The sequence below is a fragment of the Cnephaeus nilssonii genome, assembly GCF_951640355.1.
Source record: "Cnephaeus nilssonii genome assembly, chromosome: 5".
In the NCBI taxonomy this organism is placed as follows: domain Eukaryota; kingdom Metazoa; phylum Chordata; class Mammalia; order Chiroptera; family Vespertilionidae; genus Cnephaeus; species Cnephaeus nilssonii.
Genome location: NC_137076.1, coordinates 81,090,378 through 81,107,762, shown reverse-complemented (window position 1 = coordinate 81,107,762; position 17,385 = coordinate 81,090,378). Strand labels below are relative to the sequence as shown.

Here is a 17,385-nt window from a genome sequence, read left to right as displayed (position 1 = left end):
CCCCCTACTGGGGATAGAGCCCATTACCCAGGCATGTGCCCTGACCAGGATCGAACCATGACTTCCTGGTTCATTGGTCAACGCTCAACCACTGGGCCACACTGGCTTGGCAGGAAAAAAATCTTTTTATTTTCATTTATTTTATTGTTAGTAAGTTTGGATGTCTTCATTTGGGCCATTACTAATTTTTCCTATATAAATGCTTGTTTCTGTGTGTGGTCTATTTTTGTAGTTTATTGTTCATTTTTCTTATCATAGTTCACCATTCTTAATGCACACATATATTAATGTAAACAATTTATATAGTCATATTTTTAAGTCTGGAAATAATTCAAATTATAATAATATCATTAGTGGAATATATGTAGTCATTAAAATTGTGCTGATAAAGAGTTTATAATAACATAATACCTTATGTAACAATATTTAGTGAGGAAAGAGCATGAATTTAAAATGTACATGCTTTCCTAAATTTCACTATCCTATATAATAAAGAGGTAATATGCAAATTTACCCTCATACCCTCACATCACAAGATGGCCACCCCATGTCATCACAAGATGGCCACCCCATGTTGTCACAAGATGGCTGCCCCCACATCATCACAATATGGCCACCCCCACGTCATCACAAGATGGCCTCCCCCACATCATCACAAGATGGCCAGCAGGGGAGGGCAGTTGGGAGTGACCAGGCCTGCAGGGGAGGGCAGTTGGGGGTGATTGGGCCAGCAGGGGAGCAGTTAGGTGTCAATCATGCCGGCAGGGGAGGGGTTAGGTTTCAATCAGGCCATCAGGGGAGCAGTTAGGGGCAATCAGGCAGGCAGGCAGGGGAGGGGTTAGGAGCCAGCAGTCCTGGATTGTGAGAGGGATGTCCAACTGCCAGTTTAGGCCCGCAGGGATCGTGCCTAAACCGGCAGTCGGACATCCCCCAAGGGGTCCCAGATTGGAGAGGGTGCAGGCTGGGCTGAGGGACAACTCCCCCCGCCCCAGTGCACAAATTTCTTGCACCAGGCCTCTAGTATTCTATAATAAAGATAAATTAACTTTATAATGAAACACAATATATCCTATATAATAAACCCTAATATGCAAATAAACCAAAGGGCGGAATGACTTGTGGAACGACTAGTCACTATTATGTGCACTGACCACCAGGGGGCAGACACTCAATGCAGGAGCTGCCCGCTACAGGCGGGCGGTAAGGAGCGAGGAGTCCCGGACTGCGAGAGCCCCGGACTGCAAGAGGGCGCAGGCTGGGCTAAGGGACCCCCCCTTCAGTGCACAAATTTCATGCACTGAGCCTCTAGTTTCTATATAATTACAACTAATGTTAAAAATATACATGGAACATGTTTGTTTGTTTTTAAAGAAGCCATAGAAACATATTTGTAACTGTACTTGGATATTGGGATTACCCATAATTTCTTTTCCCAAGATGTCTGCAATGGTCATGTGATACTCTTTAATGGGAAATTTATCTTTAGATATTTTTTCATCCTTACTGGCTCCCTATTTCTTCATGATAAAATTTAAAATCCTAAGCATTGCAATGAAGAATCTTCTTACTCTGATTCTTACATAGCTTTCTAGCTTCAGCTTCTTCCCTCCTTACATGTTTACAACATGCTCTGGTCAAATTAAACCATTTTAAACTTTTCTTATGCCTTCTCAATCCTCTAGGCTTTTATGGTTTTTGCTCTGCCTGAAATGCTCATTCTCAACTCTACCTCCATGCTCCCCAAATTGTCCATTAGCATTCTGCTAAAAAGACATCTTACATGGAAAGATTTCCTTACCTGCTCCCACCCTTCATCAAACACCATGCCAAATCAGTTGCTTCCCTTCTGTGTTTCCTGGAGAGTATGTATTTGTTTTAATTATAGTTCAAAACTGATTATATCATAATTGATGGTTGACTTGTTTATTGTTGGATATCTTATTATGGATTATAAATTATTTGTCTCCACATTTTGCGTGACTTGTGCTAAAAAATACATTAAATAGAATGACTAAAGAAATATAGAAATTGTTTTATGTCAAGTAAAGCTACAAACACCAATTTTAATAAAATTTGATTATCTCTGAATGTTTTACATGAAAGTGTATGCTCTCTTGGTTCAGTGACTAAGTATTTCATAGTAAACATAATCTCTGAATCATTGTTTTCTAAAATTAATAACGTGATTTAAATCTCCCCATCAGGGTTTGGGATAAAATTAAGATACTGTTATTTTCAAAGGAAAAGTAATTCAAATATTTTAAAACATACACAGAAGCATTTCTATGTTAATTAGATGTAATCTGCTGATGATAAAACTTTATGATAGGGAATTTCAGGTAATGGCAATTAAATTATTCAGAGCAGCCATCCTACTGAAAGCACCTAAATATTCTAGATAAAATATTAAAACAATTATCTTAAAAGCACTGAAAATCTGACAAGATAATGGGAAACTGTGAGGACAAATTCTGGTGGGAATTTAAACACAGAGAGGTGAGCAGAATATTAAACTTTCTTTTTGTTCTAAAACTATTTGCTGACACAAAGTTGGACCTAAGTTCAGAACTTGAAGGGGAAGCGATAGAAATTAAGGACCAGGACATACATGAGATAAAGGAGTCTTACAGCATCTATATTAATTGGAAACCCCAAGGAGTACACTCTACAAGTGATGGTATACCAAAACTAAATCTACCTATCCTCTAGCCCAGAGAACGGCTGGGGAGCTTGACTGGGCACCAACCAGGACATAAGGAAAACAGGAAAGTGAAAAAATCCTATAAACTGTACATCCTGCAGATTTTCAGCTGGGTATACATGGTAGTCTAAGTAGACAAAGACCCTCAAGTCTTGAACTTGGTTTAAAGTGGTTTAAAGATACTAATGAATAAGCATAATGCGCCTGAGTTCAGAGAGTACATTTTTGAGGGTATATCATTAGAGCTATGCTATGAAAATAGTATAAATGTAGATGGCAACCAGATGGCTCTGGGAACAGCCAAGAATTTGGTAGTATTCAGATGTAAATAAAAATCTGTCCTGAAGGAAGGCAATTTCATTCAAGATCTCAGGATATTCTGACAAATATTATTTTCAGGTTAGTGATCATTACAAGTCAAAATAAAATCTGGCACACATAGAAACAGGGAGCAGTGATCAAAAACCAGCTGAAGCAGCACACAGTAGAAACATGCTTGAAGACTTTAGACTCTAGGATTATCAGATGGAGATTTAATACACTTAAAGAATTAAAAAGCAAGCTTGAAAATATTTAAAGGGAGCAAGAAATGATAAAAAAAATTTCATAGCAGATGTAAACAACAATTATTAGAATTTTAAAAATGAAAAATGCAATAACTAAAAAAACTCAAGGGACACTTTTGATAGCATATTGGACACAAGAAAAATGAGAGGTGACAATAGCTAACATCAGAATTGGAAAGGAAAATATTACAGATCTTCAGATGTTTAAAATATTACAAGAGGACATTATAAACAACTTGAGAACAAACTTTGAAATTTTAGATAAAATTAACGAATTTCTGGAGAAACAAAATTTATAGAAAAAAGAATAAGAAGATGAATAAATTTATTATTAATAAAGAAATGTGATATCATTATTTAAAACTTCCCCAAAAAGAAAACTTGAAAGAACACAGAGTATCACTAATGAATACCACTAAATATTTAAGAAAGAAATCTCACCAATCTGAGCAAGTATGTCCTCTAGAGAAGAGGGGAAAAAAGAGAGAAAAACTTCTAACTTGTTTAATAGGGCCAGCATAACCTTGATACCAAACCCTCATAAGAAAGGAAAATGACAAGCTAATCTCAAGTGATGAATATAGATGCAAAAGTCCACTAATAACATATCTTAATTGGTTGGTTTTATTTTGTATGCACATTGTTTTGGTCTATATAAAATAGCTGTAATCTTTGCTCAAAGATACTAATGAATAAGCATAATGCACCTGAATTCAGAGAGTACATTTTTGAGGATATATCATTAGAGCTATGCTATGAAAATAGTATACATGTAGATGGCAATCAGATGGCTCTGGGAACAGCCAAGAATTTGAGGGGAGATACAAAGGTGTTTCTCTTTCTCTGCAGCTCAGAAGACTCTGTGATTACATATTCATTCCTAGATTCCAAGGCAAGTTCCAGATAAATGTATAATAACCTTCTGTGTTTATAAAGCTTGAGGAGAAAATTATTATCCTAATTCTTCTTCATAAATGCAGTATAAAAGAGACATGTAATTTATTAATATCCCAAACCATTCTCATCTCATAAATTAAAATTAGGAACAAAATGAGTAATCACTTTTATCATTTACTTTAGGTTTTTTAGAATAATCTTTGCTGACAAGTCTTCCCATAATACTTTAGTTGAAATCCTAGACTGTGATCCATATTCACTTGACGTTCTGCCAAATGTTATTTCTGATATTCACGTCATATGCATTTGAGCAACGTAAAAACCTTTTAGCAATTTAGTCCACCTTTATCCCAACACAACTAAGTGTTTTTAGTCTTTGAAATATTACTGTTTCCTTCTACTGCAAATACTAAAGACAACAAAAATCAATAGGTCATTAATATTATTAGACGTGTTATTAAAACTTTCCCACTCACACTTTTCCCAGGCATTACTTTTTCCTTCTGTCCACTCAGTTATATAATGCTCTTTTCCTTCCTTTTTAATAATTTGAGGTTTCTTTTTTATACAACAAATACTAGTGTACTGTCTACATGGTATTTTTAAAAATCTGAATATATTTCATATGCCAAGCTTCCTTACTTACAGTACTCTAAAGTTTTTTCAAAGTGTAGCTATCAGCTTCAGAGTTAAAATACATATAAGGAAACATCTAACTAGCCTATGGCAAAGTCTATTTATGGAATATTGTTAACAAATAAAAACACAAACAAAAACATTCTATCACGCTGTTAATAAATGACACTGCAAAGAGGAAATATCTTATATGCTATATATCCTGCAAAAGAAACACCATAATTCTAGAAGAATAATACACTAATATAACACTGGTATGTTCAAGATATCATTTTCACCCTAGCCAGTTTGGCTCAGTGGATAGAGCGTCAGCCTGCGGACCAAAGGGTCCCAGGTTCAATTCTGGTCAAGGGCACATGCCTGAGTTGCAGGCTCAGTCCAACGTGCAGGAGGCAGCCAATCAATGATTCCCTCTCATCACTGATGTTTCTACCTCTCTCTTCCTCTCCCTTCCTCTCTGAAATCAATAAAAATATACTAAAAAAAGATATGTGCATGTGCAAATATGAACTCAGTTGTACACCACTGTGTGTTTTGTTACAAAATATTATCTAAAATTTTCCCAGTGCCATTGATTTTAAATTCTAAGTAGAAATTTCTATCTCAGAGGCACCATCTTAGATAACAATCTAAAAAAATTAAATTGCCCATCAAGAATCTTAACAGAAAAAAATTGACATGAGACACATATCTGCTTGTTGCACAGTGTGCCAATTTTCTTTATAGCTGTTAAATATTATCAATAGAAAAGGCATAAATATAAATGTTTTCATAACTTTCTTAAGCTGATAGATTTTAGTATTTTAAACTAAAATAAGATAGAAAAGCTTAGAATTTGAACAGACTATAAACACATAAATCAATATGATTCTGTATGACTCAGGCACACATTAAAATTATTACTCCAGCTTTATACAAGTTACTTTACCCATGTTGTATTGCATCACACTTTCTTTATATATCAGGAAATATCCAACCCACAAAAATTATTGGCAGACAATGAACTGCTTAATAAGTGCAATATCAACAATGATGGAAAAGACTGTTCAACTGGATGAATGGGGTGACACAATATTCCTGCATGCATGAATAGTATATTTCTGTTACTTTATCACTCATATTAGTAAAAATTTGGTCATGGGGACAGCTATTCCTTCTAAGTAGCTGTTTTTCCTTCTAACTTCCAGATCCATTGGTTTTTCCTATCACTTACTTTTATTGCCTTTCGAGTCTAATCAAAATGTGTTTCTCAAACCATTCCTGACCCCCAAACTTCATAGACATTACTTGTATCCAAATCTCTCTTTGTTACAGAAAGAAATGAAATAAAAGAAATAAATGGTGAGAGTTTATGCTTTAAGTGCTTTGATACTTGAAATATTAACATTTTATGCATCAATTGTTCCCTTTAAATTAATTGCATTTAACTTGAATTCACTGCAAATTTCACGTGTAATGATGTGCATTCTTATTAATCACTTTGTTATCCACAGAATATAGCATTGAGGTTTTTCATGTTAGCTTTAGAATCATAAAATGCCTTTATGTTGTTTCATTATTATATAAAAACTAGAGGCCCAATGCATGAAGATTCATGCAAGAATGGGCCTTCCTTCCCCTGGCTGCCAGCACTGCCTTCGCTCCGGCCCCGAGCCACCTTTCCGCCTTCCCACACTGCCCAGAGGCCCGTAATGGCTGGGGCTGTGCGGAATGCCTGCGTCATCGCCATGGCGATGACGCAGGCATCCTGCCCCTGCCCCTGGCCACTCGGTGCCTGCATATGCAAATTAACCCACCATCTTTGGTGGGTTAATTTGCATACCCACTCCTGATTGGCTGGTGAGCGTTGCGAAGGTACGGTCAATTTGCATCTTTCTCTTTTATTAGTGTAGATGATCTTTAAACTATTAGCTATATATACACATGTAGAGTAAATTAAAGTTTTTCCCTCTATGCTGAACAGTGTTAACATCCAATTCATACATGCACAAATTTATTATTCATTCAGCAAGTACTTACTAATCATATCATATGTACTGGATTTTATTATATCTTGTGAGAATATTAAATATGCAAAATTATAATGGTATAAATCTATTTTTGCAGTTAACATCATTATTTGAAGGAAAATAATATAACCCACTTTTCCCCTTATAACCTGAAATAGTAAAACAAGGATCTTCCATTCCCCCTAATTTCTGCACACCTCCTTCCCTTCTATTCATGATTTCTGTGAGAAGTTAGAAAGAATATTGTAAAACTGCTAGCACAATTGCTACCATTCCATTCAAAAAGTTTTATAATGCCAAGAGGCACTAAGGCTAAATGGAAGTATTTAAATAATTTAACATTCAAATATGGTATTTATTTATTTCTAAGTATATTGGCTTCTAAAATAATAAGAATAGTAAGTCCAAGTTGAATGGACTTTGAATGGTAAGTGCACCTTTGAAAACACTGGATTTTGACATAATAATTATTCATCTTTCTTGTGAAATCCTATATAATAAAAGGCTAATATGCAAATTGTCCCGGGAGTTTGACCAGGGGGCGGGCCAGCCTGTCAACCGCCTGCAGCCCCTCCCCCCGACCGGCCTGGCCATTCAGCCTGGCCGGACCCCACCTGCACATGAATTTGTGCACCGGGCCTCTAGTGTATTAATAAAACACAAATAAAAAGTTGTCAAGTCCTATACACAATAATGCCATCATCTTTCTATTAATACAAATAGGTGTTCTGAGACATGCTTGTAATGTCTATGGACTTACTAATACCGTGTGAAGCTATTAGCTATGTTGTGGAGTATTGTTCTCAAAAAAGACTACTTTGCCAAAAAGGCACTCATGTAAAGTGCAGCCTATGCTGCGTTTTACTAAATGGTATGTCATTCAAGAATCAATTCAAATGCCATCTCTATCACAAAGCCTTCTCTGATTCCCTCCTCCATGCCCACATGTTTTCTCATGTTCTCTCTCTCCCCTCTTTGAACATCCATTGCGATTTGTTTTTACATCTTTTTAGGTTGTCATCATTTTTACTCATATATTGTAAAGTTTAAGTAAATGTCTCATATTCCATGATATTAAGCTTGTACTATGCAAAAAACTCACATACTTTTCATTCCCACTTTAGGTATAAAAATGTCTTACATATCTTTTACTCAGAATAATTTTGGAATGAAGGGATATATGCTTTAAGTAATTTCTTAAAGAAATTCCTAAAAGGAATGATTTAAAAACATTTCAGGTCATTTATTACCTATACTAGGCATTTTGGTGCTTTTTATTTTTAATTTTATATCTTCATGCTATATTACTTTTATTGTTCTTTAATGGGTTTGAATTTCTTACCCTTGTTTCTCAAAAATAAACTATAATCTCCTTGAGGTCAAGAACAGTCTTTTTATACTTTAATACTCCAAGAATTCTTAGCACAAGGAGTACTAAGCAGGAGTGTTCAACTCAATGCATTAAATGTTGCCAAAGGATCATCTAATAAACATTTAAAAACATCTGCCAGTCATCTCCTGGCTAAGAAAATCAAATCCCACAAAATTTACTTACCATGGCATTGACATTTACGTGATCTTTCCTATTCCGAATCTGAATACAGGATATTGGCAAATTCAGTCCTACCCCAGTGGCCAGATTTCTCAAGTCAGCAGCATGGTACTCCCCACGCCACAGCAAACTGTTATTATCAGAACCAAGTCCCAGGGAGGCCCAATAGAGATAGGTCTGAGAAAGTCTCTCCACGGTAGTGACATCTATTGTGGCTGATGCCATGCAAGGATTCAGAGTCACCTTCCTTCCATTCCTCAGCTCCTCTGGAGAGCAACAGCAGCTCTGAGAGCAATAACCTGGGTTCTGGCTCAATTTGATACACACCAAGAAAAGTAAGCACCCCAGAAATAAAAAGGAAATACAGGCCAGAGCAATTACTAAATACAGGTTCTGGGCAGAAAGGTGCCCTCCTGTTTCCCAGGCATCTTCAAAGTCTGGAAGGACCTGAGGAACAGAGTTGCTCAACAGCACACCCAGTGTGACAGAGGAGGAAAGTGGTGGGTCTCCATGATCCCGAACCACTACTACCACCCTCTGTTTCACTGCATCCGTGGGAAGAACGAAGCGAGCAGTGCGGAGCTCCCCCATATTGGCTGAAATTCTGAAAAGGCTGGAGTCAGAAGCCTGGGAGATGTGGTAGGAAAGCCAGGCATTGGAGCCACTGTCTGCATCCTCCGCTACTACTTTCGTGACCAAGTGTCCAGTTCTGGCAGAGCGGGGCACAATTTCCACTGGGACAGTGCCATTTCCGGTCACAGGAAACAAGATGACTGGAGCATTGTCGTTCCTATCTACCACAAACAAGTTCACCGTCACGGTTGCACTTCTGGGAGGAACGCCCCCATCCCGGGCTTCCACGTGAAAGTGAACCTCCTTGAGCCGCTCAAAGTCAAAGGACGTTTTGGCAGTGAGAGCCCCACTGGATGATTCTACTGCCACCAAGCTAGCGGCCGTCTGCCCTTCAGAGATAGTATCCAACAGTTGATAGGAGACAAGGCCATTCTTCCCTAAGTCTGGGTCCTGGGCAAACACGCGGCCTAGAGAGGCTCCAGGGCCATTGTTTTCAGCCACAAGAAGTTCCTGTTGAGGCTGAGGAAAGCTTGGTGTGTTGTCATTCACATCAGCAACTGACACAGTCAGTGTCCTGTGGCTGCTAAGCGGTGGCGAGCCACCATCTGAGGCGGTGATCAGGACCTGGTATACCATCTGAGGCGGTGATCAGGACCTGGTATTCGCTGACCTGCTCCCGGTCCAGCGGCCCATCAGTCAGCAAACTGTAGTAATTGTCAAAAGAAGCCTTCAGCTTAAAAGGGCCTCCACTGGATATGCTACAAATGGCCTTACCATTGGGACCAAGGTCCTCATCCCTTACACTGAGGAGAGCAATCACTGTGCCCGGGGCGGTGCCCTCGGGAACTGGACTGGAGAGAGTCAGCAGGTTCACCTCCGGGGCGTGGTCGTTCACGTCCGTCACTTCCACCAGCAGTTTGGCGGTGCTGGCTAGACCGAAGGAGCCTTCATCCCTCGCCTCGATGTATGCCTCCAACAGCGTTTCAGGAGGACCTAGCAAAGCTGCTACCCGCACCTCCCCATTCCTAGGGTGAACATGGAAGTGGGGTCGCAGCTTTGCCTGCGTGCGGTTGCTTAAGGAGTACCGGATTTCCCCATTGGAGCCTTCATCCGGGTCCGAGGCCTGAACTCGGAACAACACGGTACCGTTGGGTACAGTCTCTGGCACCTTGGCGCGATACACCGTGCGCTCAAACACAGGTGCATTGTCGTTTGTGTCCACCACAGTGATGGTGACCTGCGCGTCCCCGGAGCGTGCGGGCCGCCCGCGGTCGCGAGCGGTGAGCACCAGCCTGTGGGCGGCGCGTTCCTCGCGATCCAGAGCTTTCTCCAAAACCAACTCTGGGAATTCGCTGCCGTCGACCCGCGACCCCATGTCCAGGCGAAAGTGCTGGCTGGGGCTCAGGCTGTAGCTCAGCACCCCGTTGCTTCCCTCATCGGCGTCTTGGGCACTGGGGAGGGTAAAACGGGCCCCCGGCGTCAGGAACTCGGGGACGTGCAGCTGCACGTCGCGGGCGGGGAAGACAGGCGCGTTGTCGTCGACATCCAGGACGTAGATGCGCACCGTGTGCAGCTCCAGCGGGTCCTCAAGCACCAGCTCAGAGGTCAAGACGCAGGTAGCTTTGGCCCCGCAAAGCCGTTCGCGGTCCGCCGGCTCTCGGACCACCAAGCTACCGCTGGCCAGATCCACCCTGAAGTAGGGCTCGTCGTGGCGGGAAAGGAAGCGAAAGTTCCGCAAGGACAGAACCGCCGCTGACAGCCCCAGGTCCGCGGTTACATCGCCTACGGCCGCGCCCCGCGGAGTCTCCTCCAACACGGAGTATTCGAGCTGTCCCGCGGCTGAGCCACAGGAGACCCACACACACAGAACCGCCACCCTCCAGCCCACCGCCCTCCCTGTTGGCATCCTCGCTCCACCAGCGATGGCCCGGGACCATGCTCCGCACTCCCGGAGAGCACGGGCCGTGGTAAAGAGCAAGGGCCGCCGGCCGCCGCTCGGCCTAGAGGCGCAGAGACCGCCGACGTTCCGCCTCCTGGGTGCCGGGATTGCCCGGGACTGGTCGGCGGGGAGCGCGCCAGGCTAGAGCCGAGGCTTGGCCGCCGTCTGGGGACGCGGAGCGGGCCGGGTGCGGAGGAGCGCAGCGCCGCCTAGGGGTGCAGAGACGAGGTAACCGGCCCAAGTGAGGAAGCGGCGTCCCCGTAACCGGCCCGCTGGGATCGCGCCCGGTACCCAGGCAGCGGGCGCCCCGCAGGCAAGGAAGTCGCTCTGAGAACCTAACACAGCTTCCCTTAACCGGTGTCTCCTAGGACAACGCCCCGAGACCGCCCCGGTCTCAGCCTCCACAAACTCTGCCTGAAGCCAGCTTGTAACTAGGACTAAGCTCCGCTGGGCTTCCCTCGCCAGCTGTTAGAGAGCGGAGCGTTCAGTCGGGGAACCACTGACCCGCTAAATGCCCGCAAGAGCGCGGAACTCCGAGAGGAACTTCCCTGCGGAGATAATGAGAGGCGGAACCTTGACCGTGAACGAACACCCCTTCGAGACTTACGGACACAGCAGCCCCAATCCGAGTGCTGTGGTGCATTCCGTGCTGGATTCCCAGCCTCTCCGCTGCGGGTTAAAGTCTCTCCGGCACCTCCGCACGGTCCCAGGGGCCTCCGGGATTTAAACAGAGGCATCCAGCAAGGGGAACAGTAACCTCCCTAAAGCTTCCTCCGGACTCTCGCTTTGTGAGGCACCAAAGTGGGAGAGTTCACGGCTTACGTACGGTTTCTACGTTCAGCTTTTTTGCGGGTCAGCAGTTTCTCTTTCCCCGGGAGACCCTACTAGGAGTGTTTGTTAGCGCCCCGGAGGGAGAGGAGGTCAGGAACCAGTCAATATCAAGCATCAGAAATTCAAAAAGATGGACAACGCATTCCCAAACAGGACATGAGAAGTGGAGGGGAGAGGAAGTACTGAGATACTATCCAGAGTTGACCAGGAAATTACTCCATGAATATTTTGAAAACAGCAATGAGGCAGGGTAAGAACAGGTTAGATGCCTATACTTGCTCCATCTTCTTTTTTTCTTTTTATTTATTTATTGATTTTAGAGAGGGGGGGGAAGAGGAAGGAAGAGAGAGAGAAACATTGATTTGTTGTTCCGCTTATTTGTGCATTCATTGGTTGATTCTTGTATGTGCCCTGACCTGGGATCAAACCCACAACCTTGGCTTATCAGGAAGCCACTCCAAACCAGCTGAGCTACCCAGCAAGGGCCTTCATCTTTGTTTTTAAGCCAGTCTTCTGCACAGAAAGTCTACAGTGTTCAGTTCTATTAAAAACATCTGTGAGCTACAAGTAATACCTCCAAATTCCACCTAGCACCCTACAACCAGTGGCTTTCCCTGAGATGGAGGCGAGCTGAAAAAAGAGACTGATTTAAGTTACTAAAAAACGCTAAATTCCTCACTCGAATCCTTCTTTTAATACAGCGGCAGTATTCAAAGTTCTAAGAACCAAAATTTGAAAGACAAAAGCTGACTACAAATCAAGAATTGAAGCTTTCAGGGCATTCTATTTTCTGATCAGAAAACTGCCCGAATATTGTTAATTATTGAAACTGAATGCAGGATACATGGGGGTTAATTACATCATTCTCTCCACTCTAGTGTATGTTTGAATATTTCTAAAATAACTTTTTAATTGCTGATTAAAATGGCGGGGGTGGGGGAGACCAATCACCTCCCTGGAACATCACAAACTCATCTCATCTCTTCCAAGGAAGAAGAGTAGGCTGCAATATAAGGTAATATAAGCAGTAAATGCCCCTGTCCAATTTGTCTTTCTAAATTAAGGAACCAAAAACTCGTTGACATCAAGTCTTGGATAAAATTAAAGCAGGAAGCATGCCAGCCCATTGAAGTGTTCGGTAGAGTTATAGGTATAGCCATCTTTGGGGATCTTCATTAGGATGTGAAATAACTGATAGAAATTAAATTTATTCTTCACTAAATTTCAGAACCCAAACTAATTGTCTGTTTCAATTTGTAGACAATTAGTGCCAGAGGTTAAGATTTGCATTTCCTTATTTTAATTTAATGTTGCTGACCAAGCTAACCTGTTTTGGGGTGAAAGGTTATAATTTTCACTTTTCCCTTAGCATTAGGTGAAATACACCTGGAGAAGATGTACTCAACTTCTGGAAGGCCCCAACTTTTAGCATTCAAGCTCCCAATTATACTGGGTTTAGGAACTCGGAGCTGTATCTAGGATAGTATGTGTGTGTGGGGATTAGGAAGAGGGGAGAAGGAAAAACTTATCTTGACAAAAACTCTTCCCCCTTCACACACTTCTCAGACTTTGGGCTTCCCTTTTTCTCACTTCTCTATTTAAACTGGCACTGGTGTCTAATTTCAAAGATTTAATTTGTGCCAAAAATAAGAGGATAGCACTCACCTAGTGGAATTTGTCCCACCATCTGCCTCCATGTGTTTAGGCATAACTGTGATTTGTGGGAAAGCAATATTTACTCAAATACAATGGGATTTGTGGGAAAGAAATATTTAGGAGATACTTGGAAATCCCATAGATGAGAAAGTCTAAAAAATTTTTCCTTTTGTATAAGATGACTAGGTAAGCACTAAAACCATGAATTAACAAAATATTTCTTTAGCAGAACCTTTCCTTTCTGACATTTCATTTTGCCATTTTATGGCATTATCCATAGTTTCTCATAATTCAGGCATTTTTAATTTTTTAATTATGTACAAGTACAACTTTCAGTGGACTTGATGCAAAAACAAAGTCCTGATTTCTGCTTGGGCTCTATTGCTAAGATTATTATTATAAAGCTCTCCCACCAAACTTGGCCTTAAACTGTAAGTTCAAAAGATTTCTAGGCATATTCATAACCTCCTGTTAGAGATCTTGAGGTCAAACAAAATCAGTAAATATATACTCACTGAAGCATTTGTCTGCAAAAGAATATTATATTTTAAGCAAGATTTTTTAGTGCTTAAGATGACTCCCTGGGAGTATATTGTGTACTTATGAAAACTAAAGGATAGGACATCAGAAATTTTAATCTAATAAAATAGCTTAATGAAGTTTCCAAAACAATTCTAACAGAGTGGGAATTCTTTGTATCACTGTGTCATTCTTTTTTTTTTTACTTGAACCCTTTACCAATGACACAGTACTACATAATTTCTTTCTCAAATTTCTAGTGCTAAGGAACTAGTTTCTCTCCATGACAGAGCACCATATACTAGTAAAGTGTCTTGAATCTTTCTTCATGAATCTTCACTCTAATTAATTCTATGCTGTATTTACTTATTACTTTTTATAATCATGTGCCAAATTTTTTTAATTACCTTTTTCTAAAAATATTTTTCTATTTCATCTTTAAAGTGTAGCCCTCAGAACTTAAAGTCATACTCCAGGTTGGTCAAATCAGATCCAAGAAGAGGCGATCTAATTCATTGATTCTAAATACCACATATCAAGTAATGGAGTCTAAAGTTGCACCTGGGCCCTGGCCAGTGTGGCTCAGTTGGTTGGGCATTATCCTGTGCATCAAAAGGTTGCTGATTCCATTTCCAATTAGGGCAATACCTGGGTTTTCAAGCTTGATTCTGGTAAGGGGTGTGTAGAGGGGACAGCTAATCAATGTTTCTCTCTCCCTCTCCCTTCCACTCTCTCTAAAAATCAATTAAAAAGTCAATCACTTTTAAAATTTTATTGATTTTTAGAGAGAGTAAGGAATAGTGAGAGAGAGAGACATGGATGTGTAAGAGAAACATTGTTGGTTGCCTCTTGCAGGCACTCTGACTAGGGGTCAAACCTGAAACCTGGGCATGTGCCCTGACCTGGAATGGAACCTGCCACCTTTTGGTGTATGGGAAGACGCTCTAACCAACTGAGCCACACCAGCCAGTGCTGCATTTGGTTCTTAAACAGTTACATCACATACTTTTTGCATGCATGATGGATTGAAAACTAAAATTCACACCCATTTTTTTCTAGATGCTACTAAACCACACATTGGAAAGTCCTAGACTTTTATACTTACATTTTTTTACTTAAATTTGTTTAATGCCTGGTCTGATCACATAATATATTTTACCTACATCCAAATTTCATATTCCTACATATTTGGTAAGCAGTCACACTAGATGTTCTGTGAGCCACAGATGAAATTTTTCATGAAGTATGGCTGAAGAGAAAGGCCTACAATTACTACCAACCAACCTACCTGACATCAGTTTATTAGATGGTGTCTAACCTGAAATAAAAATCTGACAAAGATACTAACAGTCTCCAAAAATGAATCTATGCAAATCTCATATAATAGTTTCCAAAAATGCTAAAAAAATATTGCCAGATCACCATTATGATAGATGCTTAAAAGAAATTTGATAAATGAACAATATAAACTGATTAATAAAAACAGATTCAGAGACAGAGAAGCATCAATCAGACTGTCAAACCTCAGAGGGAAGATAGGAGAGGGTGGGGGTCAGGGGGGCGAGATCAACCAAAGGACTTGTATGCTTGCATATAAGCATAAACAATGAACACAGACACCAGGGGGATGAGGGCATGAGTGGGGGGGCATTGGGAGGAAAAGGACACATATGTAATACCTTAATCTACAAAGAAAATTTTTTAAAAAACAAATTGGATAAGAATTTGGCAAACATCACAAAACAATGGTCATCTTCATTTTAAGCAGTAAAACACCAGAATTATTCCCATCAAAAATCATGAACATAATGCAGGACACTTCAGGTCACACTTATTATTCAATACTGACTTGGATACCCTAGTCAAAACAAGATAAGGAAATATGTGTGCGTTTTAGAAAAGAGAATAAAATATAATGTTAGATGATAAATTTATAGGTAATATAATTTCCTACTCATAAAATCACAGAAAATTACAAAACATAATTAAAACTAAAAAGAGTTCAATGAGATGATTACCTTAAAAATAAAAAACATAGCTTTTATACATACCTGCAACAACTAGACAAAAAGTGGGATTTCTACCAATCATGGATAAATGAAAATGGAGATTTTAATGTCTCTCCTCCATGAAACCAACCAAAAATAACAAAAAGTACAGCCAAGCCCTAGCTGGTTTGGCTCAGTGGATAGAGTGTCAGCCTGCGCACTGAAGGGTCCTGGGTTCATATTCAGTATAGGGCACATTCCTGGGTTGTGGGCTCAATCCCCAGTAGGGGACATGCAGGAGGCAGCTGATTAATGATTGTCTCTCATCATTGATGTTTCTATCTCTCTCTCCCTCTACCTTCCTCTCTGAATTCAATTAAAAAATACATTTTAAAAAAATAAATAAAGTAAAACTTTGCATAAATAAAATAATCTTGCTTTTTTTAAAAAAAGAATACTTTAGAAGGAATCAATAGTAGGTTAGATAAAGCAGAGGATCAAGTCAGCAATTTGGAAGACAGTGTAGCAAAAAACACCCAATCAGAGCAGCAAAAAGAAAAAAGAATTTTTAAAAATGAGGATAGCTTAACCCTTTGCACTCGCTTACTTTTTTCTCGATTCCTTTATTCTACTTGGGATTTAATTTTTTTTAATACCCCAGATTTTACAAAGCGTGGCAGTAGAATAAAAAATGAGTTTCTTTTCATACAAACTTATTTATTTGGATTTTTTTATATTTCAAATTATTGATACATTCAAAGAGTAATTTTAATCTTGATGCTAACCGTGTCGAGTAACACTCGACATACGAGTGCAAAAGGTTAAGGGACCTCTGGGATATTGTCAAGCATAAAAACATCCATATCATAGGGTACCTGAAGGAGAAGAGAGACAGCAAGGGATTGAGAACCTATTTGAAGAAATAGTGACTGAAAACTTTCCTAACCTGGTGAAGAAAAAAGACACACAAGTCCAGGAAGCACAGAGTCATAAACAAAATGAACCCAAAGAGGCCCACACCAAGACACATCATAATTAAATGGCAAATGTTAATGACAAAGATAGAATCTTAAAAGCAGCAAGAAAAAGACAGTTAATTACAAGGGAGCTCCTATGAGACTGTCAGCTGATTTCTTAACAGAAACATTTCAGGTCAGAAGGGATTGGCATGAAATATTCAAAGTGATAAAAAGCAAGAACCTACAACCAACACTATTCTACCCAGCAAGACTATTATTTAAAAATTGAATGTGAAATAAAGCTCTTCCCAGACAAGAAAAAGCTAATGGAGTTCATTACCACCAGACCAGCATTACAAAAAAAAAATGTTAAAGGGTCTTTCTTAAGAAAAAGAAAGAGGTGGAAAAAACAGGAGAAAGATGGCGACCGGCAGGAAGGTAGGGAGAGAGAGAGTGTGAGTGAGGAACCCATAGAGGAGAGTGTAGATGTGTGTGGTGTGTATGTGTGTATGAGCTAGGGTCAGTTAGATTCTGCAGGTCTTCCAAGGGGCTGCCTAAC

At 40.4% G+C, this 17,385-nt stretch overlaps 2 protein-coding genes across 11 annotated transcripts in view; both read right to left on the bottom strand.

Annotated features, from left to right (window-relative positions):
* LOC307099907 (protocadherin alpha-C2) overlaps positions 1-17,385 on the bottom strand; it is a gene marked incomplete at its 5' end in the record, with an annotated part of 168,528 nt that overhangs the window by 53,305 nt on the left and 97,838 nt on the right. The window lies entirely within an intron of this gene.
* Positions 8,321-10,840, bottom strand: PCDHAC1 (protocadherin alpha subfamily C, 1; the record flags this gene model as incomplete). The annotated part of the gene is given in 3 exon segments (XM_079772653.1): positions 8,321-8,358; positions 8,361-9,579; positions 9,581-10,840. Coding segments are annotated over 3 exon segments (2,517 nt in total).